Here is a 27,954-nt window from a genome sequence, read left to right on the forward strand (position 1 = left end):
GCAGGCCTTAGACGGGAGCACAGGCTTGGAACGCCATCTCGCGGAGGGCGGACAAAGGTGTGCTGCTACCGAAGTCCTCGACCGGGGGATGGAGGAGTAGCCTCTCTCAGTGGTGCCGTCCACCGGCCGAGAGAGGTGGAGACGTGTGAACGGGTCCTGGCTGAAAGCGGGCGTTCCACGACTTTGCAAGCTCCGTATGTAATTCCGGCAGGAAGGGAGCGGCCCGGGCCGCGGGTGTAGAGCGGCGATGGCTTTGAAGAAAGCAGCCGTCGAGTCTGTTGGGTGCCTGCTCAGGGGGCGGTGACCACTCGAGCCCGAGGCGGTCGACGGCCTGTGTGAGGAGGCGTGTTAACGAGTCGAGCCCGCAGGGTCGACATCGGTAGCTCCTCGCAGAAATCGCATCCGCCCTCAGTGAGGGCGAGCTCTGCGTGCCCCAGTCCCAGGCAGAGAGCGCAGATGATGTGGCGGTCTCCTGTGCTGAGAAGGGCGCGACATGAGGCGCAAGTGGAGCGAGGCATCTTGAAAAAGACGCTCGTACTCTTTTGTGAATAGTTCGTGAGAACTAGCTTGCTTAATAAAAGGATACGTCGTCGGATGGCATAGCTCGCAGGATGGCTGAAGGTGGCTGAGACGGCCGGCTTCTTCTAGCGCTGTCCACGCTTGCTAGATGCCCCTCAAATGGCGACGCGGCTTCCAGGTCAGCGATGCGGAGAGCTTCGCTGAAGAGATGAAAATCAGGGTTCCAGCCTCACGAACTACGCTTATATGCACTCTAGTCACACCCATTTTGGCGGGCTTTGATGCAGTGAGCCGTGGACGCCTCTCATTGGATGCGAGTTCGCCCAAGCTCGTCTATAGGCTGCAGCAGTTGCCGCAGAGCAACCTATGAGCTCGCTAGCTAGCTCGCTCAAGGTCTGCAGCTGCCGCACTGCGTTGACAATTGATACAAAAATTAAGGATAATTTTTTGGCTTCAATATCTCAGAAAAGATGAATCTTTCCCGTAGCGTAAGCTAGCTTACGCAATACGAGAGAACCTCTCGTAAGAGAACGCATTTTCGTATTCAAATCTTAGATGTTTACTAAGATCCTTCTATTATCTACTGAAACCCACAATAATATTTAAAATATCAGCTTGCTTATGTAACCAAATTAATGAGTTAAGTGGTGGTGATTGACGTTTGTGAGTTCTTCCTATTTAAGAGCTGGTTGGCTATGGCCCGTCATGCGTCACGTCTGGCTCTTCCCCTTTTCTGTGTTGACAGTAGCTACCGGTATGTGCCATTAGCATGTAGCAAGTTCTGCTTTTAATTGCTGTATGTGTGGCATTAATGATTTCATTGTTGCATTCTAGCTTGTCGTTTCCCCTCCCTGGTTCTTTCGGCTTGTTTTAAGTGGATGTTAAGACTGCTCACCTCAGGTATGTGCAAACTGTTCTGTGGAAAGCAGATTGTTTAGCTTCGTTTGGGGGTGGCTGACGATTTGAGTTATGTGCAGTGTCCCTGTATCTCAGCTAAACGGCGGTTTAAATGAATACCGTGTACCCGTGCCTGTGAAGGGATAATAAGAGCACTTTGCCTTTCCCGGTAAGTGTCGTCGTGCACGTAGTTATGTGCTGAGACCTTTAGCAAGTGATGCATGCATTTTAGTAATTGTGTTTTTCTCTGTTTGTATTTGGCTCAGGATTCTCCCTCGTTCATGGCGATCAGTTTGTTTGTGCTGTCGCTATAGTTATAGCCCTGTCGTTTCTCTGCTGCCAAACTGCGAGAACGCCGTATCGTCCAACTAATAAAGGAGATTGTTGCTGTCTGGTTTCATTGTATTATAGTTTGTTGTTGGGTTTACGCTCACTGATTTTTGGAACAAGGAGCACAGAACGACGCGTTGTGCTCCGTGTGAGCCTGTCTCCCCAACTGTCTGAATTTAGTTAATTTGTTTTCTTTACAAACTGTTTGTTTCTTTTAGTATTTGTAATAATATTTGTATAGTTTCGTATTTGATTTGTTGTTGTTTCATTATTGTCTGCTCTATGATACAATCAAACTGTGATTTATTGTAATTATGTTTTGAAGTTTGTTTATTTCTTTTACAGTCGCTGGGGTCCCATGGGTGAAGGGTCTCTTGTGGTGGTGGTACTCCTACAACGGTTGCCATGTGACACTTTCCAAGTGTTTTTTTGGTTGTATGATCTGAGAGCACTGTGTGTGTGTGTGTGAGTGTGTGAGAAAGTGTGCTGTTGCCTAAATAGTCTTGTGATCACTTCTCCTGTGGTGAACCTCAGCCCTGTAAGTATTGTGTAGTTTTGTGAGTTGTGTAAATATTAGTTATATAAAGTGTTGTGTATGTGTTTATTTTGAACTGATGTCAGTCATGCACTTCTAACAAGCCGTCATATAATTGTTACTGTTACAACGGATACTATTTTAATGTGAATTATTCTCCTCTTAATATCTAATTTTGTAATAATAAAATTGTATTTTTTTTTTTATATAATACCTATGTTTCTGCCTACCTTTCTAAGAGAGTCGGACCTGTGTGACCTAAATCTTTAGGTATCATTTATATTTCCCTGGGTGAAATGCCCATGGGTGGCGTAGTCGAAATTCCTTATTTTGAAACCTGTACTGCTTGGCAACACTTAATATATATATAAAATCATCATTTATTGGGTAGCCTACTTTAAAAAACAAAAACTAAATTTCAACTTGTGAAAATTATATTTAAATAATTTTTGCAAATATCTTTTTGATTTTCATGAAGATGAAGTTCAAAATAATTTTTTATTTTATATTCTTTTTAAATCATGAAAATTTATGTAAAAAAATGTGTCCCGCATTTTCATGTCACTACGGAAACGGTGTATGTTTTAGTCCATTGACCGAGACTGATTTTAATCACACCCCTAGATTTTTTTTATCATGAACTATTCCTGTGTCCCTCTCTCTCATAGCTACATGGCGAGTAGATAATTCCCATCATTTTGAGGTAAATGTATTCAAAAGTCTGAACATCTGCGTGTAACTTTAGGGAACAGCACTACCAAATGCATTTTTCTGCAATTAAGCAAACGTTTTTGGGTGTTATTCCATATAATTTTGTTTATGTGTGTGCAACTTTTCAAAACCGTGCTAGCTAACCATGTGCAGATTAGCATCTTTGAGCTTGGCTCAAAAGTATCTAAAATTGTCACAACCAAAACAGTCACGACCGAAACATGAAGTTTCGGTTGTGATATTGTATTGTAGTGACAAAAGGGAACACTTAATCCTTTATTTGGGGGGAATAAGCTAAATTTTAGTACAGTTATGCAAATCATTTGTATTTTAGAATGTTTTAATAGTGTTTGTGTGTGAATTAAAATTCTGTGATGTGGTTTAAATTCCACGTGAAATGTAACACTTAAGGGTGCACTTAGGTTGTTGTCAGTAATGTTAATTTCTATGGGTTACTTAACAGGGAGAATGACATTGAACACAAACATGCCTAAACAAAATGGAAAAACTAGAGCAGAGAGACTGAGAGAATACAGCCAAAGGTTGAGGGATGACCCAGTGAGGTACCAGGAAAGGTGTGTGTGTGTGTGTGTGTGTGTGTGTGTGTGTGTGTGTGTGTGTGTGTGTGTGTGTGTGTGTGTGTGTGTGTAAAAATGAAACAAAGGGAAGGGGAGAAGGAAAGTTTAAGAGTATCAGTGAATTATCTGACAGGGAGCAAATACATGTCAGTAAAGCATGGAGGAAAAGACAGCAAAAACACAGGATGATGGTGAAAAGACAAAAAGTGGTGGAGACATTTTGCAGGGCTTTCACACCACCTAGCACTTCCAGTGAGGGTGATCAGACACCAGTGCACATACACAATGGGGAAAAAAAGGATAAAAACCAGTAACTACAGAAAATGTCAGAAGTTAGAACAGAAGATCAAAGAAATGCAGAAGAGGGAAGAAAAATATAGAAAGCTGTGTCAAAGGTTAAGGCAGAAGTTGACATCAGACCAGTCAAAATGTTCTCCAAGATCAAAGACTCAGATGGATGTACAGAATAACAGACTTCCTAAACAAGTCAGAAAGACCCTTTTTCACAACATGCTTATACACCAAATACAAGAAAAATACAAGTCTGCAAGTTATAAAGAGAAACAGTTATTCAGAAGAGCTTTCACAAACGGGTTGCTTAGAAAATAAAAAACTTGTCTCTATGATAAGAAAATGTGTTGGTATCTCCCACAAAATGTTCAACAAGGCTGAAATCCACCCATGTCTTAGGTTAACCTATCAGAGCGATCATAAACAATTATTCTGAAATTAACATTTTATGCAAGCACACACATAAACTCTCTCTCTCACACACAAGTTCAGTGGTTCTGAAGATTTATCTGAATAACTCAAAAAGCTAAATTTTGGTGACATTGTCGATAAGTTATATATCTGAGATGTAGAAATGGACAATCAGTTAGGAATAAACTGAATTTGAACAAATAAAACATAAAAGAATGGAATGGAGGTTAAATGTGTTTCTTGATTTACTGTAATTTTAGGCTATAGATGGAATCCATTTTATTTTACATTTGACAAGTGATTAGTTAGAAAAATATATGTGCATAACTCTTCTTACGTGCACTCTCCTCAAGACCCAAAGTATAGAATAGCTTTCAGCTAGGTGTTCCAATCAGATATTTACTGTCAGATGTGCTTCTTCTATATGTGCTGGCTGCAAATGTGCAACATAGTTATTTTTATTAACATAAAATGTTGACAGTCCGATTCAGCCATGGCAAACTAAATATTGTGGTCTCTACCAAAACATTACTGTCACTATCAAAAATGTGCAGTCACGACCATGGGATGGTTTGTAAAACAAAGTATATTGAATTATCAACTAAGATGTTATGATAGTGTTTGGTTCAATGTATATTCAAACTAATGAACCCTTAACTTTTAAATCAGTATGATAAACTTTATTCTTTTTACAAAAAAAGATTGGATTTAAAATACAAATCTCATAAATTACACTTGAAATATTGCTAAAATTGTAATTGTTATTGATTTACCTGTGAAAACTTTAATAAAATAGCAAAAATATATATTTACAAGGTATATGTAAACAAAATCTTAATAGGTCAATATACCACTTCTTATTAAATTATATATTATTGTGCTTTGGTAGTTACACATTTGGGGAGAGGAAAAAATATTCCAAAACTTTCTGAAAATACAATATGAGAATTAACTGCACAATTACTAGAAATGTGTACCTTGGATATTATACAATTTGCATACATAAAATATTTGTGGAAAAAGATGTTTCCAACTCTGAACCAATTCTGTAGAATGACCCACATACATCTATAAAATTACATCCATCGGTTCTACAAAAACCTTTCAGTATATACCTTTGTTTAAACACCGAAGGTGTTAGGACTCCCCATTGTTTGAACTAAAGAGGATCTTCAGTATTAAGTCAAAATCAAAACTTCAATATAACTTTTTTATTAAGATCTATTTCAAACGTTTATATATATTTAACAAGCAGATATCGTGATTTATCTTGTTTGCGCATTAATACAGGCAAATTCTCGGCTTGCGTCTCTAATATTTTGAGTTTTGTCGCCACCGAGCGGCTCATTCATGACGGTGCACGAGACTCACAAATCAAGACAAACCACAAGAAACGTCAGCTTTTAATACAATATTTTACAGTGTACTGGTTGTTGTAAAATTTATAAAGCAGAATTTAAACAACCCTTTATTCTTCAGTGATCAATGATGACTATCTGTTTAAACAAAAAGCTTGATTTGTAAAGACGAACACAAGTTCACTCCATCGAGTTTTAACATGAGCTAATCGACCAAGATCAAAAGTCTCTCAAAACATATTTCAAATAAATAAAATAAAAACAATGTACAAGACTTCATGCAACACCAATGTACAAAACTCCCTGAAAAAAGCTGCTTAAATTTGTTTTACAAACACAGGTGGTGAAAATTCTTTAATTTGAGCAACAGCTACATTTGTTGCATCAAATGCATCTGTAGGCTGGAATACAAGTTGAGAAATCTGGAATTGCTTCAACTTTTTTTTCCTTCTTGTAGGTTTGTACATTTCTAAAGCAGTTGATCTTCAGCGCATTTCTGTGAAAGATACTGACTTCAAAATTTTGATGTAAAAAAAAATTGAATACAAAATGTTTGGGGTGTTTTTAGGCAAACAGCTTGACCTCAGTCAAATGTGATTTTAAACTTTATTATCTGAGATTCGGGTCTTTTGGGTTCAGATATACATGACAGAATTGTGTTGATGGCACACTGACACTGCACCATCTGAGGTGAGCAGATACTAATGCGGGGGGTCATGGCACTTTATTAAACACAGAGCTGGACATCCATGCAAATGTGAATGTGTGACTTCTCTTCTGTAAGTTCTGCTGTGATTCATCTTCACACTGAGGGTTCTCTGCTTGACTAAGACATTGGCAATTGAAGAAATGACTCGTGTGAAGAAAAACTCAAAGCCCATTTTTAATTTGATACTCAATTCGTGACATTTCGAGCTCCCCTGAAGATCCTGTTTCATTTATACAGTGACTGAAGTCTGAACACATTTATTGTGTGCTAATGACACTCAAAGATAAAGATCATTAAAGAGATAGTTCACCCAAAAATGCTAATTCTCTCATTTACTTACCTTCATTCCATCCCAGATGTATATGACTTTCTTCTGAAGAACACAAAAAAAAAAGATTTTTAAAAGTCTATTTCAGCTCTGGTAGCTCTCACAAAGCAAGTGAATGGTGACAGAACTTTGAAGGCCCAAAAGGTAGTATACATGTAAAAGTAATCCATAAGACTCCAGTGGTTAAATCTATATCTTCTGAAGCAACATCATTAGTGTAGTTTATTAATCAAATTCATATTCAAGTCCATTTTAACTGTAAATATACACTTCCACATTCTGGTGTGGAAGTGACTTTCACCTTCAGCCACCAACTGGTTGGGGCTGGTCAAAGGTGGAGATTGATAGTAAAAAAGGACTTAAATATTGATGTGTTTCTCACCCACAATTATCATATTGCTTCAGAAGATATGCATTTAACCACTGTTGTCATATGGTTACTTTTATGCCTCCTTTGTCATTTTTTGGACCTTCTGAGTTCTGGTCACAATTCACTTGCATTATATGGACCTACAGAGCTGAGATACTCTTCTAAAAATCTTTGTTTGTGTTCTACAGAAAAAAAGAAAGTCAAATCAATCTGGGATGGCATGAGGTTGAATGAATGATAAATGAGAGAATATTCATTTTTGGGTGAACATTCTCTTTAATTAATCGAGACAGATTAGGGCACTAATGTTTTTGATACTGGTTGAGATCATTTTGGCATGGCTCCATGGTCACAGCGACCCCGACCCCGCTCCTACCAGAAGTCATTTTAGTCACCTCAGTCCACATATTTGTTTCTGGGTTAAAACACTCCACACTGTCCAGAAAAGTGTTTCCATCATAACCACCTACAGACAGAGAGAAGTAAACATGCAAATGAATTTCAGTAGAATGAATGAAATACATTGGTTCAATAATATCAGTGCAGAGCTTGAATGCACACTGCAAGTCAACACATGAATAAATGCAAAACAGCTCTTATTGCTACTGTAAAGAATCATCATAATTTACAAGAGATAATATACAGTCCTTATTAGGGATGCTCCAATGAGTATTATTTCAGCCAATACCGATCTTACCACCAGATCGTCCGATACGGATCATTTCACCTTTTATCGAGATCTGTCATAACTGGCTATATGCAAGCTTTCTGCACACAGTCACTATTAATTATATTTTCCTCTTCCCAGTAATATCAATTTGCCTAGTTTTTACTGAAAAAAAAAATAAGTTTATAATGGCTTATTAAAAAATAGCAAGAAACGCTTACAACAATGGAAGGTCACTTTTGCACTGATGTTCCCGAGTCCGGGTGGACCAAAAAGGAGCTACCAAGGTGACTTGTTCCTTGTCCTCCCTGATCTAACACAGCACCAGTGCAAGAAGGCTCACTGGGGGAAATATGTACTTGCACAGCCCCCGGGTCCAGCTGTGTGCCAACACGTCAGTCCCGAGAGGGGCTTCTTTCAGGGAGTACCAGAGCGGGCAGTGAGTGTCATCCTGGGAGGCAAAGAGATCTACCTGTGCCATGCCGAATCGGCCCCAAATCAGCTGGACCACCTGGGGTGGAGCCTCCGCTCTCTGCTAGGCGAAACCTGTCACAACAGCACATCTACCGTCGTGTTCCGGTTGCCAGGGATATGAGTGGCACGCAGTGACCTGAGTCGCTGCTGACTCCAAAGGAGGAGATGGCAGGCAAGTTGTGACATATGATGAGAGCACATGCCGTCTTGGTGATTTATGTACGCTATCGTTGCGGTGCAGTCTGAATGGATCAAGACGTGCTTGCTCCGAATCAGCAGGAGAAACCTCTGCAAGAAAAGGAATACAGCCAGCAACTCTAGGCAGTTGATGTGCAACCGCAGCAGCGGCCCGGTCCAGGAGCCAGCGGCAGTGTGCCCTTTGCACACGGCGCCACAACCCTGTTGAGAGGCATCTGTGGTGACCACGACACGTCTGGACATCTGCATGCGCCGCCTGCGAGGTGCTGGGGCTGATAGCTTGGCCCGAGTTGAGGCGGAGCTGCCCGTTGCTTGGACGCAGGGGGACGCCCTCAGTGGACAGACGTGGCGCAGACCGTGCTGGGACGGCGGCATGATGTGCGAGATCGCTTCCGTCTGCCTCCTTACCGATGAAGACTGCTGGGTGGAGTCGTCAAAGAGGCCAAGCTGGGAGACGGGGGCGTTGAGAAAGTGAGCCTTGTCAACGTTGTGCATCTCAAACATATTCAGCCATAGGTGACGTTCCTGGACCATGAGGGTGGCCATTGCCTCCCCGAGTGCCTGCGCTGTGACCTTTCGTGGCTTTGAGAGCGAGGTTGGTGGCAGAGCGCAGTTCCTGCGGCACGTCGGGATCAGGACTACCCAAGTGCAGATCTTTAAGTGCCTTGGCTTGGTGGACTTGCAGGAGAGCCATGGCTTGCAGGGAGGAGGAATGGAATATACTTTATTGTCCCTGTTAGGGGAAACTTGTGGTGGACTCAATAAACAACATTTTTGCATTTCATAACATCACCCGAAAAAGATAAAATAACAATACAAAGGGTACATCAAATACACAATTCAACATAGCATACATTTCCATCAATCATAAAAAGTATATCTTTCAATAAAAGCATCTAATAACAAAGATTCAAAACATGATAGAAGCATACAATCTACATCATTTGGCATCATTTAGCAATTTAATAGAAAAAGGCACAAATTAATTTTTAAATCTATTCAATTTACACCATAACGTTCTAAAACACCTGCCCGAAGGTAACTATTCATAATTAACAAAAAGAATGTGAGATGGGTCATTTAAAATTCTTCTAGCTTCCCTTAACTTACACAGTTTTTACAGAGACTGGATGCTGTAATAGTCCTTCTGTCCTGTCAATTTCATTGCTGATTTCACAGTAAGGTTTCCATACCTTGTGGTTAAGCCATAACTTATAACACTCTCTAATATAGCTTTATAAAACTATCTATGTAGACTCAGAGATATTTAAAGGACTGCACTTGACAAATTTCTTGGCTATGTATGAATACAACCAATGCCTCTAGGATCAAATATAATCTCTTTTGTTTTAATTGGATATAGAATGAAATAATTGGAATCACACCAACCAGCAAACGACTCAATTTCTGCATAATACATCGAAGTACTATCAGGTTAGTTTAATGAACTTATAGCAGTATCATAAGAATATTTAACCCTCTGGGGTCGACGGACGCGCTGGCTCGTCCTGCTGGATATTTTCGTCATTACAGCAAAAACAACTTAAAATTCTCTGTCATTCTGGGGCATACAGATAAGTGTAAGAGACTATAAAGGGTCTACATTTATTTGTGTACACTCACAATAACAAAACCTTGTGCTTTTGTCAAATAAAGAAAATAAAAAGGGTGAGCTTTCAGCAGTCTCCGTGTTCATGAGCATATTTCTGAAACACGTCACAAAAATGAACTGAAACTATGTGAATACTTATCACACAAACATGAAACATATGTCTAAAGAAAGCTTAAGATTTCTACTTTTAAATAAAACAATTCAAATTAAAATGTATGAAGCCAAGCGATGTACAGCATTTACCGGTTCATCTAATTATTGCTAATGCGATCACACCCACCAGCTGAATGCGCGATTCATACCCTAATATGCTGAGACGATCAATGCAAATGGTACACACCCCCAACAGTGAGGTTTGATGTAAACAATTAATTCACTTTACTGCTCGTTTGTAACCATACACAGGCGAAGAAACTCCTGGATAGTAAGGAAGAGTTCACATTAGGGATGCACCGAAATGAAAACCGAAAATCCAGGATGCACTTGGCCGAAAACCGAAATTGACTTTTTATTTTACCCATTTAAAAATTTATATATTTTTTGTGTATAATTGTATTAATATGATACTTTTTCATGAATTTAATGAATCTGAATTGAAAAACTACAAACCAATAAAATAAATCACACTTTTATTGAAAGTAACACCAAAATTGGACAGAAAATATATGAATACAATATTAAATATTATTCTTCATTCAGTTCTGTAACAATCAAATTTTACAGATTTTATTAACAATTATCCAAATAATGTAAAGTTTTAGAAAACTCCAATATGCAAAACAACAGTCAAGTTGTGAACTTGGCTAGCATCTTTCAAAAAATTTAAATAGGCAACAGTCATTTTAATGAAAACAACAGGCAAAACACAGAATGGCAGAGGGCCTCTATTCTGTTTATGTAAACGTATGTCCGCTTTAAGTGAAAATTATTGTGCAAAACAACAGTGCAAGACAGCAGTAACAGAACTAAATCCAACCTCAAACTGTAAACAGATGTAGCCTCAAGTGAAGAACAAGTCTTGCAGGGATACACAAATTTTAATGTAATTGTATACACAGCAAATTGGATCGCTTTCTATTTAAGTACAAGTGGCAGGTTTCTCTTCAAAAACAAAAGTTGCTCAGCTTTCTGACAGGAGAGACGGTTCCTCTTCTCATCAAGAACATGAGATGACGCACTGAACAGTCTCTCACTCTCTGTGCTGGTGCTTGGGGCAGATAAATACCTGCGTGCAATCCGTGCAAGCAATGGAAATGGTGTGTGCCATGCACTGCTGTTGAGTCCACTGTCCTCCATAGCCTTTGCCATGTTCCGTGCATTATCTCTGACAATCAGATGCACTTTAGATTTGTCGATGTGCCAAGTGACAAGTATGGTAGCTAAAGCATCAGATATCGCTGCTGCAGTGTGCGACCCCCACAAACTCGTGAAGCAAATTGTTTTGCTATTTAAAATCAGCGTCTATCCACTGCGATGTTAAGTGGTGCATGCAAGTTGGACTTACATCTGAGCTCCACATGTCTGTGGTAAAACTTAGGGCTGGGATTTCTGTGGTTATGAGCTCAGGAACGTGTTTTGCAATACGGTCAAACATTTCAGGTAGACATGTTTCTGCAAAATAACGTCTGCTTGGCAGTGTGTAACGCCGCTCAATATGTTGTATGAGCCTACGAAATCCAATGTCTTCCATAACAGAGAATGGCTGGTCATCTAAGGCAATGAATTCCATTATTTTCTCTGCCACAGTTCTTTGGCACTATCTAATGCCATGTTCTTTGGCACTATCATTTGCAAATTTCTTAACCTTTTCAAAGACTGTGGTGACCGATGGTGTTGTTGTGCTAGTTGGGGTACTTTTAAGCGTTGTTGTTTTGCTGTACGCCGTATATTGAATTGTATGTCGTGATATTAGGTGGTGTATCAAACCTGTCGTGGAAAAGTTCTTCGGCACCGTACCCCCTCTTTAAATTTCTGCTGAACAAACACTGCAGATCGCAAATTTGATGTCCTTATCAGAAACTTTTAAGAATTTCCACACCGCTGACATGATTGGCCTTTGTTGGGTAGCGCCGTGATAAGGGCTAGATCGATCCAGAGTGAAATCTGAGCACCGAGGTGCGGGGCGAGGAGGTATATGTTTTCGGCCTTTTTTCTCTTTCGGCCAAAAACCGAAAGTGCCATTTTTGGCCGAAAATTTTCAGTGGCCGAAATTTCGGCGCATCCCTGGTTAACATTTTCCTCAGAAGAAGAGCAGGACTCCGGTGAACGTTTGATTTTGCAGAGAGACATTATCCAGCCGAGGATACAATTTCGGACGAGTAAGTCATTTAGTTTTCATTAGTTGACATGCTATTTTATATAAACATGTACATATTTTACTAGTGAGACTGTTTCCAGACTTGCCAGCCAGGATTCAGAGTATTGACATTTGGAATATGACTCCTAATAAGCAAGTTTTAGTTACATTTAAATGTTGTTTCGGCTAAAGCAGGTATTTAAAGTGTATGCTGTATGATATAAATATGATATGTAATATGATATAAAATTATATGAATGTTTAGAATATATTTTATCTAGTGTTTATGTTGCCTCATTATCATCAATGTGTGTGCTTGCAAATATCTGTTCAGGTGTAAATGAGTAAAATGCACACAAAATCAGCATATTATAATGATTTCTGAAGGATCATGTTACACTGAAGACTGCAGTAATGATGCTGAAAATTCAGCTTTGATCACAAATTGCATTTTACAATATATTCAAATAGAAAACTGTTCTTTTAAATTGTAAAATGAGTTCACACAATGTTTTTACTGTATTTTTGATCAAATAAATGCAGTCTTGGTGAGCAGAAGAGACTTCTAACACTTTTAAACGGTAGTGCATGTATAAAAAAAAGTAAAGTCTTTATGTAAAGAAAATGTATATTCAGATTACTTCTTTTAACTTAAAACTTGATTTTGATCATTAAGTCTCCTCACATTGAATCTCTTTCGGTCACATTCCTCATTGATAGTCCCAGGGGAGGGTCTTTTGTCTCCTCAGGTGTGAATTACCTCAATATTCATGATAGTTCATGCCTCCTCACATATGACATTTCTAACACTAAAAGTGTCTTACAAAAGTTAAAGTACTATATTGTTTTGTATGAATAAGTTATCAGGATGGTTTTCACATCATTTTGTAGCAAAAAATCTAGGCTACAAGATCCAGTTCTCAAAAGTCTTGTGGGCAAATGTTTAGTATGTGTTATATGGCCTTATTTCAATGACTTAATTTATTAAATTTTTTTTAAAACCATGCACAAACGTTATTTTCTCAAAAATACAAACATGTACACACATGTTGCTCACATAGTATTGTAGCCCAGTGCTGAATACAGTGTTATCAGACTTTAGCCATTAATACGTTTTTAAGCAACTGAAAAAAAGCACAAATGTCAAGGCATGTCAAAATTTCTCCAGGGCCCAAAACACCCTCAGACCCCAGAGGGTTAAGAATATAATTTTTGGAGTGCCTGTTTGAGCACTCATTTGTGTAAAGTGTAAAGAGGACTGGAGAGCTAACACAGCCCTGCGGTACACCCGTACTGCAGTATTTTAGTTCCAACAGACTGTTATTTACTTTGACGCACTGAGTTCTGTTTGTTAGAAAAGAATGATACCAATGTATAATCGCGGGGTTAACACCCATTTGATTAATCTTTTTGATTATGATGTGAGGCTGAATAGTATTAAATGCTGAGCTAAATTCAGTAAAAAGCAGTCTGGTGTAAGTATCTGACTCGTCAAAGCGCCCAGGAGCATGGACAGCACAGCGTGCAGAGAAAGAACGCCGCTGGAAATGCGCCATAGATCTAAAAGCAGTGCTCTGCCACAGAGGTGAGTGGAACAGTAGTGAGACTCAGCTTGCTGATGCACAACCGCTCGGCTCTGAAGAAAAAATATGACTGACAGACACATGCCCACTTCCATTTGTACCCGTATGTATAAATGGAACATGCAAATTCTGTCTGCCAATTTCTCATTGGCCTTTTCTCAAGTTCAGAGGTACACAAGTCTCCCCAAGACCCCTTATGTCAATTGATTCGACACATCGTTGAATGAGTGACAGAAGGGGAACTACACGTCTTTGAGTTTATCCAGCCTATTGGCTGGAATTTGTTTTATAGATTATTTTCTGTTGTGTAATTCTGTCTTACAAAATTTGTATAGAAGTTTAAGTAACTTAAGTAATCCGACGACAAATTTGTTGCAGGGGCTCTCATAGGTGTACGTGGACTGTTTTAGTTTAGAGGGATGGACGTCAGTTGGCGCGGTCAACTGGTGATTTTTCTTTTTTCTGTTTTTCTTTTTTTTCTGGGGGAAGTTCAGGGTTTGTTTGTTGCTCTAATGTTGGAATGCTGTCTTTATAATTTAGTTTGACAATCTATTTTTTCTAATATGTCAAAAGTGAAAATGAGTGGATTGTCTTTGACCCGTGGGATCAAATTCTAGATCTTTCAAGAGAGATGTATTAAAACGCCATCTGGTGGGGTGCCTCTGTATTGCAGGTGGGTTCCATGTGAGAGTTACCGGAGAATGATCACTAATAATGATGGGATGAATTTTGGTTTCTATGATATTTGGTATGATTGAATTACTGGTTAGAAAGAAATCAATGCGGGAGTAGGTTTCGTGGACATTAGAATAAAAAGTGTATTCTCTGGCGAGTGGGTGTTGTAGCCTCCAACCATCACCAAGACCAAAATCACTCATGAACTGTTTTATTGTTTTGGAGGACTGCCAGGATTTCCCTGTATGTTTTGACCTGTCCAATGATGGATTGATTACAGTGTTATAGTCTCCCCCTATAATTATTGGACCGCTGGAAAGGTTTGAAAAAGAGGAAAAGAAATTTAAAAAGCAGGAGGGATCATCAGAGTTTGGTCCATAAATGTTGCCAATTGTGATTGGATTATTATTGATTGAAATGTTAATAATGATAAAACGGCCTTCAGGGTCTGAAATGGTTGTATGGTGGTTAAATTGTATTTTTTTGTTTATTAAGATGCACACTCCTCTTTGTTTTGAATTAAAGTAGGAGGAAAAACAGTGGTTAAAATGTGTAGTTTTTAAACTGTTTTGTGTAGATTGTGAGAAATGTGTTTCCTGTAGAAGACATATATCAGCTTGCGTATTTTTTAGGTAACTTAGGACTTTGTTTTTTTTTTGTTTGAGAAGCAACTCCACGAATATTCCAAGTTAAGAATTTTAATTGCATGAACCTATAGTGTTTATTTCATAATTATGTTGTGTGAGCATAGGTCTGCATATGTACAGTGGGTACGGAAAGTATTCAGACCCCCTTACATTTTTCACTCTTTGTTATATTGCAGCCATTTGCTAAAATCATTTAAGTTCATTTTTTTTCCTCATTATTGTACACACAGCACCCCATATTGACAGAAAACACAGAATTGTTGACATTTTTGCACATTTATTAAAAAAGAAAAACTGAAATATCACATGGTCCTAAGTATCCAGACCCTTTGCTGTGACACTCATATATTTAACTCAGGTGCTGTCCATTTCTTCTGATCATCCTTGAGATGGTTCTACACCTTCAATTGAGTCCAGCTGTGTTTGATTATACTGATTGGACTTGATTAGGAAAGCCACACACCTGTCTATATAAGACCTTACAGCTCACAGTGCATGTCAGAGCAAATGAGAATCATGAGGTCAAAGGAACTGCCTGAAGAGCTCAGAGACAGAATTGTGGCAAGGCACAGATCTGGCCAAGGATACAAAAAAATTTCTGCTGCCCTTAAAGTTCCTAAGAGCACAGTGGCCTCCATAATCCTTAAATGGAAGACGTTTGGGACGACCAGAACCCTTCCTAGAGCTGGCCATCCGGCCAAACTGAGCTATCGGGGGAGAAGAGCCTTGGTGAGAGAGGTAAAGAAGAACCCAAAGATCACTGTGGCTGAGCTCCAGAAATGCAGTCGGGAGATGGGAGAAAGTTGTAGTAAGTCAACCATCACTGCAGCCATCCACTAGTCCGGGCTTTATGGCAGAGTGGCCCGACGGAAGCCTCTCCTCAGTGCAAGACAAATGAAAGCCCGCATGGAGTTTCAAGATGGTGATAAATAAGATTCTCTGGTCTGATGAGACCAAGATAGAACTTTTTGGCCTTAATTCTAAGCGGTATGTGTGGAGAAAACCAGGCACTGCTCATCACCTGTCCAATACAGTCTCAACAGTGAAGCATGGTGGTGGCAGCATCATGCTGTGGGGGTGTTTTTCAGCTGCAGGGACAGGACGACTGGTTGCAATCGAGGGAAAGATGAATGCGGCCAAGTACAGGGATATCCTGGACGAAAACCTTCTCCAGAGTGCTCTGGACCTCAGACTGGGCCGAAGGTTCACCTTCCAACAAGACAATGACCCTAAGCACACCACTAAAATAACGAAGGAGTGGCTTCACAACAACTCCGTGACTGTTCTTGAATGGCCCAGCCAGAGCCCTGACTTAAACCAAATTGAGCATCTCTGAAGAGACCTGAAAATGGCTGTCCACCAACGTTTACCATCCAACCTGACAGAACTGGAGAGGATCTGTGAGGAGGAATGGCAGAGGATACCCAAATCCAGATGTGAAAAACTTGTTGCATCTTTCCCAAAAAGACTCATGGCTGTATTAGATCAAAAGGGTGCTTCTACTAAATACTGAACAAAGGGTCTGAATACTTAGGACCATGTGATATTTCAGTTTTTCTTTTTTAATAAATGTGCAAAAATGTCAACAATTCTGTGTTTTTCTGTCAATATGGGGTGCTGTGTGTACAATAATGAGGAAAAAAAAATGAACTTAAATGATTTTAGCAAATGGCTGCAATATAACAAAGAGTGAAAAATGTAAGGGGGTCTGAATACTTTCCGTACCCACTGTATGTGTGTGTGTGTGTACTTGTAAATCTACGATACCAAAAGACAAACAAAACAGGACAAACATAAATACCTATAACTAACAACAAAACATATAAGCAATGAGCATAAAGGTTAATTTGGAGCATTTAGTATACAATGTGTGTGAGTGGTGCAAGTAGTTTAATGTAAGAATATTGATGGGGGGTAAAGGGGATAAAGTTTGGGATAGGGGATAAAGTTTGTTGTCTTTCTAGCAGCAGCGCGCTGCCATGTTTGAATCACGCACCCATCACACACCAATCACCTGAGCATCCCCACCTGATCACCTGAGCACAATCCTGAATTCCAACAAATGTTTAAGGCTGGAATCAATATTTATATGGAGACAAACTGGTCCTCAGTATCCTCTGTGGTCGTGGCTTGGGAGGCACTTAAAGCGGTTCTTAGGGGTCGATCATACAGAATGCCTTATTCATCAAAAAATCCAAAGCACGAGAACTCATGGAGTTGGTAGAGAATATAAGTGCTGAGGCAGAGCGTCATCTGATGGCCTCAGAGAATTTACCCGATTGAAATACAGATATAATACTAATTTGTCACGGAAGGTGGAGTTTTGGCTATTCAGGGCAAGACAGTCATACTTTGAGTCGGGGGACAAAGCAGGGAAGCTTTTGGCTAGATATTTAAAGCAGAGAGATTTTTCTACCATTCCCTCAGTGAAATCTGCTGGTGGTGAAATATTTACCTCAGCCATAAATATTAATAATGCTTTATAAAGAAGTTCCTCAACTTCGTCTACTGATGAAGATATTAGAAACTTTGTAGAACCATTAGAACTCCCTAAACTGACGACGAGCAAAAAAGTGATCTTGATTCTGAGATAACCTTGGAGGGCCAGTTGGTTTTGCCACAGAATTTTTTTAGATCTTATGTACAGAACTGGCTCCACTTTTGTTAGAAATTTATACTCAATCATTAAAGAATGGGAAGCTTCCGCCAACCATGACACAAGCCCGGATCAGTCTGATTCTTAAAAAGGACAAAGATCCAAGTGATTGTTAGAGTTACCATTAGGGCTGCACGATTTGGACAAAAAGTCCTATCAATTATTTAGAAAAATATTGCGATTGCGATTTGAACTGCAATTATGATGGTAATGTTTTCTACATGTTCAACTGCAAAAAGGCTGCTGGGGTTTTCACATTTGAACCCTCTTAAAAAGAACCAAACTGAGACCTTTTTTCAGTTCAACCACAAACAAATAAATATATAAACAGTGAAACAAAGTCTTCTTCATATCTAAATGTTACCATCCACCATGTACCCGTTTTTGTCCATTTTGTGATAGGGTCTCAGCCCACTAATCATCATCATTAGTTTTTGAAACAAAGTCAACTTGAATATTAGGGATGCTCAAATCAGGATTTTAACATCCGATACCGATCTCCAATTTCCTTTTCATCTCATCAATCGATGCTGATCATTTAACTTTTAACAGCAGCTCTGTCAAAACTGGTTATATGTACGTAAGCTTTCTGCTCAATGTCACTGTTAACTAAATTTCCCTGTCAGTAATACCATTGTTGTTGCCTAGTTTTTGCTGTCAAAAATAATGTTGGTTGATTGAATAATTCAGTATACACAATTTATGTTACTCTTTATTCTAGGCCTTAAAAACTAGTAGGCTTATACAAACTATTCTTTACTGTATATAAGATAGTCCTAAAGAATGAGGCTTAATGTCAAACTGAAGTTGAACTGATAACCCATTGGTTAGTTTGTCACCATTTAATTATTTTTATTCATTCTTTTATTATATTTAATTTAGCAATGCATTATATTGTAGTAACTAAATATTTTATATAGATTTATTATATGTGTGTTACTTCCTTTTCATTTTGTTGAATGTTGGTAATATTAGTTCACTTGTTTCGGGAGTGTAATAAGGGTGACACACTCTCTCGTGAGGTAAACAAATTGCAGGAGAATGGAAGAGATGTTTCTGGACTCTACAGGTGTTACTTTTAATGCTGTTTGCTCAGCAATCATTTAATAAAGATGTTTGAATTATACCCCATTTTGTATTCTGCGTTATTATTATGATACATGTGCCTTGCGGAGACGGAGATGCTGCTACCGCAGATAATAATAAAAACCGCTTCACGCAGGACGCGCCAGTTTAGTGTAAATAAAGAGTTTAGCGCACGTAAGCCGAACTCTGAGCACTTCTGTTACTCTAAGAATTAGAGGGAGTTGTGGAGCACAGAACCGCTCCGAAAAACACTGTAATAATGTTCTAATTTAATATAGACTGGACAGAGCAATGCAAATAAACTTTGAAGGGAGCAGACTATTTATATATTTAAAATCACAGCTCTTTGCAATTTAATAATCGCAAAAGGTCATATCACGGTTTCGATTTTATTTTGATTAATTGTGCAGCCCTAGCTACCATCCAATTTCTCCAATCCAGCTAGAAGTAAAAATATTGTAAAAAATTCTGGCTAACCTTACCTCTAACCTCTGGCTAAGTTATGACATCTCTTATACATAAAGATCAGGTGGGGTTTATTCAGGGCTGCAGCTCTTCTGATAACATTAGGTTCTGATAACATTAACATTGATTAATTTCATCAATATTATGTGGTCAGTGGCGAATGATCGGACTCCAGTCGCGGCCATCTCACTTGACGCCGAAAAGGCATTTTATATTGTAGAATGGGTTAATCTTTTTAAGATTTTGGAAATATACGTTTTCGGGAACGCTTTTATTGGATGGATTAAGTTATAGACATCAGTACCGGTACAAACAAATTAATTAATTTCAGATTATTTGAATCTTTCACCATTATTGATCTGTCTTGCCCTGGAACCATTAGCAGCCACGATAAGATGATTTTTTCCAGGGGTGATGGCGGGAGGTGTGGCGCATAAACTTCTGCTTTACGCAGATGATGTTTTATTATTCATCTCTGACCCTTTTTGATCTATGCCTTGCCTCCACGGAATTAATTAATTTCTCAGGATGTTAATTGGTCTAAATCTGAAGCTTTGGCTCTGACTGCGTACTGCCCAATAACGGGTTTTCAGCCGGGTGCCTTTCAGTGGCATTAAGTATTTGGGTATTTTATTCCCAGCAAATTTGGGTAATTTATTTGTTAATTTTGACCCTATAATAAAAAGATTTTCAAGCGATGTGGGCAGGTGGGCTTAATTACATTTATTGATGATTGGGACGGTTAATGTTATTAAAATTTATTTTATTCCAAAATTCATCTACCTGCTACAGTCACTCCCTATAGATGTCCCCAACTCTTATTACAAGCAATTTGATAGCATAGTGAAGCCCTTCATTTGAAATTACATTTCAGTAAACTGCATAGGCCGACTGACAAAGTTGGGCTAAGCCTACCCAAGATTTTGTTTTATTATTATGCGTTTGGTCTCAGACATTTGGCTCATTGGTCGCTTCCACCTGAGAGAGCACCTTGCTGGTTTGTATTGAACAGGAAGTTCTTGCCCCTATTTCGCCATTGCAAAGTCTTTCTATCAAACTAACCAGAGAAGTTAAATTACACCCAGTTATCTTGCATTTACACTCGATATGGACAAAAGTGTCCAGAATGTTTAATTCGGACATTTATTTAAAGGTTTCCTCGAGCTTATGGCTGAACCCCAAACTATGTATTAATAAGTCTTCTTTCTGCTGGTCAGAGTGGATTGTGAGGGAGGTTAATACACTTGGTAACCTATATGAGAGTGTTGAGATCCTTTGGAAATCTGGTTCAACATTTTGGGATTCCCAGATCTCAGTTCTTTAGATATTTACAGCTGCGCCACCTGCTCTGTACTTTTTTGGGATTAGCATACACACCCTAAAGCAGCAGATACTCTGGGAGTGGTGATTACTGCTTTTGGAAAAGGTCATTAGGCTTAAACGTCAAGATATTATTTGAGAAAGATTTAAACTTTGTATTGGAGGAGGGCGAGTGGGCTAGGATTCTAAAAAAGTCAAGTCTGCATGGAGAGATGCAAGGGTGTACCTTATGGAATTCAACATTTTACATCAATTCTATTGGACCCCCTCTAGATTGTATAGGCTTGGTCTTAAAAACAAACCCACATGCTTATGGATTGCCAATCAGAGGATGGAGAGACCCATGTCTTTAGGAGGTTTGTTAAGATCCAGGAGTTTTGGGTGAATGTTCAGAGTCTTGTGTGTGATGTATTGGGCACTCGGGTTTCATTTTGCCCCTGACTCTGTATTCTGGGCGATGGGGCAGTCATCGATGTTGAGAATAGACACATAAAGAGTTGGGTCCAAACCAGCATCATGATCGCCAGAAAGAAGTTTATAATTTTTTTATTACGACTTTAAAACAAGTGTAGGCTAACAAAATATTCTCTATATTAAAGATACATAGCCCTTCAAAAAAATGAAGCTTAGTGTCAAACTGAACTGACCCATAGGTGCAATTAATCTAAATGTAATGTGTTTTGGTTATTGATTCATTGTCATTATTTTATTATTATTCCTTCATTTATTTGATTTGATTTTTGCATTATATTTAATAAAGATGTTTGAATTACACCACATTTTGTAACTCGCATTATTACGGAGATGCCTATGCCCCGCAGAGACTGAGAGGCTGTCACCATGAATGATAGTAAGGATCATTTCACAGCTCACACTCTTTTCCCTGTCTTGTCGCATGTGAACCACCACATTAACAGTACAGTACACAAACTTTTCATATGCACCATACCTCTCCCACTGCATCGTTCTGAATAAAGTTTGTTGTCTTAAAACACTACGCCAGTATTCCCCACACTCCATTATACCATGACAATGCTGCCGAAGTCTTAAGAGCGGCATGTCTTTTGCGACATGAGCAATCGGTTTATGCGATCATCCAAATTACAGATAACCAATCAAGCCATAGGACGTGAATATAATTCGATTGGTGGCCTATCGATGGGAGCATCCCTAGTCATTATCAAAAATAAACCTAGAGAAAAAGCTGACTGTATTTTATCCCACATATTACACTGCTTTCAAAATAGATCAATATTTCATGTCCATTTATTTGTTTAAGTGGAATCTTATAGAAAGTGCCGAGAAACAGAACACAAGTACAGCTCCGTAAGAAACAGAGATTCTCCTGATGAGCGATCACTTATCTACATATTATTGCTGTGGACAACAATCATTCAGAAATATATTTTAACACTGAATGCTGCTAACCAATCAGAATCACATATTCCAGAGAGCCGTGTAAAAAGCCACAATATTTAATAAACAGACAAGGGACAGATGACCACAAAACTCCAGCAGATTTCAGCACAGATTATATGTGGAGCTGCTACTTGAAGATTTAGCTGATAAATTTGAGTTGATTTCTGCCTCTTTCTCCCTTTACCAATAACGTTGAAATGGTGTCCAGTGAATAACATGTTAAATGTGAGTGTGCGTTTCAGAGATTGTACCCAGCACATAGATGCGTCCGTGGTGTGTGGTGACTCCAAGCGCACTCCGTCTGTGTCGCATGGACGCTGTGAAACTCCAGCTGTCCGTTTCAACGTCATAAAGCTCCACTGTGTTCAGCTGATTCGTGCCATCGTATCCGCCCATCACGTAGATGTAGTTCCCCAGCGCACACACACCTGCACACACAGAATTCCAAATCTTATAAAGCAGGGATGCAAACACATGTATGGTCAAAAAAGAGAGAGGTAATCGAAGCCCTCGCCCCGCGGAAAATATCCAGATACTTACATTGCCACCAACCCCTGCCATCCCCGGCCCACCCCTATAGGCACATAGAGTATAATGAAATACTGAAAATCAAATACACCGACACAAATTTGGAATTTCAATTTCATTTTTTAATTCTGAACAATAAACTCTTATTTAACTATCTAGCACTTATTCTTCTTGCTTTACACCTCCTTCCTCTTCTTCCTGGCCACCTCCTGCAACGTATCCAGGGCCTTCCGTCTGGCTGCATTCATTTTATTTTCAACATGTTTGAGACGTGTCTGCCTCTCTTTGGCCAGAGCAGTGGTCTTGGCCTTCTCGGCACTTTCACATGTAGCACTGCAGCCATACTCGCCTGCCTCTTCTGCTTTGCCTCCATCCTCTTCTCTCTGTCGGTCTTGTCCCTTCTCCCTGCAGCCCTAATGTTCCGGCAGAGAGTTTTATCAATTGGCCCCATGTTGATGTCATCTCTTTTGAACATGCCAATGCCAGTCTTGCCCCTAGACCTCAGGACATATTTCACAGTCTGCACTGCATCAAAGGTGGAGATCTTCATGTTAGATCTTTTAGCGTCAATCACATCTCCCATGAGACTAAAGGAGGACTCTACCAGTGGCCCATGGAAGATGGAGAGGGCACTTCTGATAACCAGGCTGAGAGCTGGATACTTCCCCAAACTCATGACATGGGCCCACCACTTCACAATGTCATCTCCATCTTCAAACTTGGCCAGGTTAGGGTCCACATTGTACCTAATGATCTCCTGGGTGATGTCACTTTCTAGGGGCACTAAATGTTTCATGATCCTAGCCAACTCTTTCAGCTGAAGAACAGCCTGGGAATGGCCTCTTACCACAGGATCAATGGAGGACAAGGCCTGTAGGGTCTTACTTTTGAGAGGTAGTTTGTTCTGCATGTACTTGCCACAAGCTGTGTATGCCTTGGTCACCTTCCCAATAAAATCCATGATTATCTGCAACACATAACATACAAAAAACATGTTTATCCTGAGTTCATACTCAGGTTTCATGGCTGCAGCACAATGGCAAGTTTCTCAATACTGTTTCCCCTGTTCTGAACCGCTAATGATAAAATGGAAAGAAAATTAAAATAAGTAGTAAACTTTATTTAAAATACTAACCAGATGCTTTGGATGGGCTGCAATCAGGTCTTCTGCGACTTTCCCAACGTAAATCTGGGAGTAAAGTGTGTTATTGGCCAAGTCCAATTCTAGCAATTTGTTTGGCGACATCTTCAGATGCTCGGGCTTGATGAAGCAGGCAAGAAAGTTGATGAACACTTCAAGTTGCTTGTCATGAAGCTGGTGAACCAAGGTTTTACTTCCCTTCAATGAACATAAAAATCACATTTTTATAACTGAACTTGCTGTTGTTTTTTAATAGACATCAGAATCATTTTACATCTGTTGAGTTGCATATACTGTATAGAAAAATACTCACTTGAAAGACCATCACGTATTCCTTCAAAATTGGGAGGACACTAAGGTACACACTAAGATTCAGGTCCACTTTTTGGTTTTCCACCCAAATCTTCTTTACAATTCGGGCCTTCCTTTTCTTCCCCAAATCAGTCATCCCTTCAAAAAGAAATCAAAAATCAAAGATACAATATAAAGATAACGGTGCAGATTTAAAGTTTGTGCAATACCAATGGTATACATAAAATGTTGCAAAGATTGTAACAGTAGGAGTACTTCTTAGGCTAATAAGATATAATAATAACAATTTACTTGGGACAAAAGTGTCTGCTAAATCATAACCATAAAACAGTAGGTATAGATGTACAACACATTTTATTCATCTGTCTCTCACATAGACAGACACATACAGCATGTTTACTACTAAATACTAAGATTCAATAGTAGGATTTTAGTTCCTTCTTGACCATATAACAATCTTTTACAATATATACATACATACATACATACACAAACATACCCTTCTTGCAGAGATCCTGGTGAATAAATTCAACCCTTCGCTGAGCCTTGTCACTCACACTATGATCTCTGTACAGGTCCTGTAATATTTCATTGTACAGTTCTTGGTCCTGCTTTCCCATAAATCCAAAGTAGAGCACTCTGAACACAAGAAACATTCTTTTAGTGTTGATCCCTACATCATAAGCTGACAACCAGCGATGGGAGACAAATCGCTGGGGATTGGTGGCAGGTATGTCCAGGAATTTCTTTCAGGTAAGCCAACTGCAAGTAAAGTCATAACATATGTTACATTACTAGCAACACTCAAAACAGTTAATAAACTAGTTAGAAACTGATTTTTCATAAAACATTAAATGCATGTTCAGATACCTGATCTGATGCCCATTGATGGTCTGTGTGGATGTCTGCAAAGAGCTGCTCCAAGTAGTTTTCAAAAGGTCCTGCAAATCTCTTTGCAGCGTTGTTGACATGATGGCAAGAGTCACCATCCACATCAAGCAGAGTGGGACAATGCCTCTCTCGGATCCTTGTCTCCAGCCCTGATTTGCTCCTGCGCATCACGTTGCATGAGTCTAGCATTATGCTGATTAGGTTCGACCAAGGAATGTTCTTTTTCTGAAAAAAGTCACACATCAACCTCTCCAAACTGGCTGAACTGACTTTTACAACTACAAGGGAGCCCAGGTGTTCAACCACAACATCATTTAGCTCTTCGTTGAAGTAGCTGACGAGCATAGAAAGGACCTTCTTATAACTACTGGAGGTACTCTCATCCACATTCAGAGAGAAGGGGTATCGTCATAAGTTAGAGGATGTTTTCTCTGCAAATGTATGGCCCATACCATACACCATTTTGTAAGAAGCTGCAGTGCGGGACAGTTTAATTTGGCTAAGGGCTGCCTTGTCTGCAGCTAGACACTGGCTTAAATCCACCAACACAGGTGCCATTGTCAAAGGTAGAGAGTGCTCAGCAATAACTGCCAGGACCATTGCCTAGTAAATAGAGAAAGAAAATACATAAATTACTCATTTAGTGATTCAGTTTAAACTAATTTTAAACTAATCTCCATTTGCTTTGTCCTCATTATGTACTCATTTCCACAAAAATGATTTTTGTTTAACTAGTCTTCAACACACACACACACACACACACACACACACACACACACACACACACACACACACACACACACACACACACACACACACACACACACACACCTCTCCATTAGCAATGCGACTACACATAGGCACTGGAAGCTTAACACTTTCCCTGATCTTTTCTGCTGCTGAGACCTGGTTCTGAGTAGCTGGTAAAGGATCTTCCTTACGGAGGAGTTGTGCCACACTTTGAGTTGATAAGATTGAGGTCACTCTGTTTGTGTGTATGGATGTCTGACAGTGTGCAAACAGGGCATGCACTCCTCTGTTACTGTGGTTAATTTCCTTCATGCAGAGAGTGCATTTAGCACAACCCTTTTTTTCAATTTTCTTAAAAAAGTCAGACAGTATGAATGTGTGTTTGACTGCATGGACCTTGATTGTAGTTTCAAGTTTCAGCCAAGACCAATTCCAACTGCTTTTACAGCCTCGATCCATCTGTTGCACAAGAAGTGCCTCACTTTCCTCAATTTCCCTCATTCTGCCAATGAATAGAGTTGAATATTTTTGTAAAACTGTATCATAACGGAGTGCAAATAGTTCACTCTGCCCCTTTCCACAATGTCTTGTTTATATGCTGCAATATTTCTCGTTCATTCTGGGGTTGCCATAAAATGTAGAAGGTTTGGGTCCATCAGTGCCCTGCGCTACTTAAAAATCATCGTCAGCAGTCTATTTGCGTCAATTTACATTTAAAAAGGGACCTCCTTAAAAATAGCAAAACTATTTTTTAGTAGGATCGCGTAAACAAAACGTTACTATGAGAAAATCAAGGACACGGATATGGAGAAAAAGTTATGAGAAGTAATGCTTGACGCAATGCTGCTAGCTAACCAACAGTAAGCAAAGTCAAGAGCAATATGTCTAGTTATACTACGGGGCTGTCGAATGCTTGATTCTGATTGGTTGAGAATGTTCTAAGGTGTGCAATTATTTTCAGGGAAACGCACGACTATAGTTTCAAGTAGGTTTGACCGCATTACAGTTCCATATCACTGCGCGTTGTTAACTGTAATAACGGAAAATAGGATACAATTTATAACAAGAAAAAACATGCAGCCCCATGCCCTTGATCTGCAATTTTCTATGTCTAACTTCACAATCAATGGACACATGTAGTTTAATTTGAATAAATAAAGCATATAGTCCTATCTATGATAAATAGAAAATTAAACTGAATATATAAATAAATTAATAGTCCTGCTGCACGGGTTTTCGTAATTATTCCAGATAATATAACAAATAAATAATTATTGATAGGCCTACTTGTTAAAAGGGCTTTGTGCGTTTCATTTATTAGGTTATCTACTGTCAATAATAGAAAACAAGAATGAACGAATTAAAACGAATTGAATTAATACATAAATAATAATATTGACGCACATGCTTTTCTGTCTCATTATTGCAACATCTCTCTCTCTCTCTCTAATAACTGCATTAATAACTGCATAAAAGCCGGGCACACACTTACTCTAAGGCCAGTTATGAATGTAATTTTATACTTATGACTGATCATGCCCAAACGCGTGTTCAGCGCGTTCAGTCGGTGTTCAGAGTCGGTGTTTATGACCTGCTACAGTCGATGGAAACAGTCAGTCTTTAAATGTTTCAGCAAGTCGTAAGTGTGTCCCCATCATTAGTCTGCTATCAGTGGCTCAAACCTCCGTTCCTAACTCTAAAAAAACGTGAAAGCATTACCACCTCGGGTGTGCATTATTTTTTATAATAATTCAACGGCCTGTCGTCAATTATTCCTTACACATTAACCATAGTAAATCCATGGGCATGCATGCAGCATTTATCTAGCATTAGCCCTAATCTAGCATTAACAAAAACATTGGAAAATCGGTAACGTAGGGTTTAATATTACTGTACAAGATAGGCGATAGTAACGTTAGCCAAGTCAGGAATTTAATATTAAAATGCATAACGTGCAAACGAACATGATTATAGGCGAACAACTTTTTCTACGTAGCTACAGCCATCCATAATTTGATCTGCTAACAAGCACTAACGTTAGGTCTTTTACAGGTGAACTTGATGTAACGTTAGCTAAAACGTAATGATATATATGTAGGTTACACACACACACACACAACATATTACCTACCCAATTGAAATAGGCATTGTTGAAATGTTTAATAAATTACATGACTAGTAGATTATATAACATTAT

General features: G+C 39.1%; 1 protein-coding gene across 3 annotated transcripts in view; it reads right to left on the reverse strand.

The window, feature by feature from the left end:
• Positions 1-4,998: 4,998 nt before the first annotated feature.
• The window catches only part of LOC127653640 (kelch-like ECH-associated protein 1B), a 45,625-nt gene continuing 22,669 nt past the window's right edge, over positions 4,999-27,954 (reverse strand). The window contains exons 6-7 of one of the 3 annotated variants that reach the window (XM_052140406.1): positions 22,387-22,563; positions 4,999-7,503 (exon numbers count right to left, since the gene is read on the reverse strand). In XM_052140406.1, coding sequence (XP_051996366.1) covers positions 7,340-7,503; positions 22,387-22,563 — 341 coding nt within the window. In that variant the 3' untranslated portion in view covers positions 4,999-7,339. Of the gene's footprint in view, positions 7,504-22,386; positions 22,564-24,616; positions 24,879-24,986; positions 25,611-27,954 lie in introns of those variants that run through there. The other 2 variants (XR_007971842.1, XR_007971843.1) reach the window with 2 other exon arrangements.

The sequence above is a fragment of the Xyrauchen texanus genome, chromosome 13 (assembly GCF_025860055.1).
Source record: "Xyrauchen texanus isolate HMW12.3.18 chromosome 13, RBS_HiC_50CHRs, whole genome shotgun sequence".
Classification (NCBI taxonomy): domain Eukaryota; kingdom Metazoa; phylum Chordata; class Actinopteri; order Cypriniformes; family Catostomidae; genus Xyrauchen; species Xyrauchen texanus.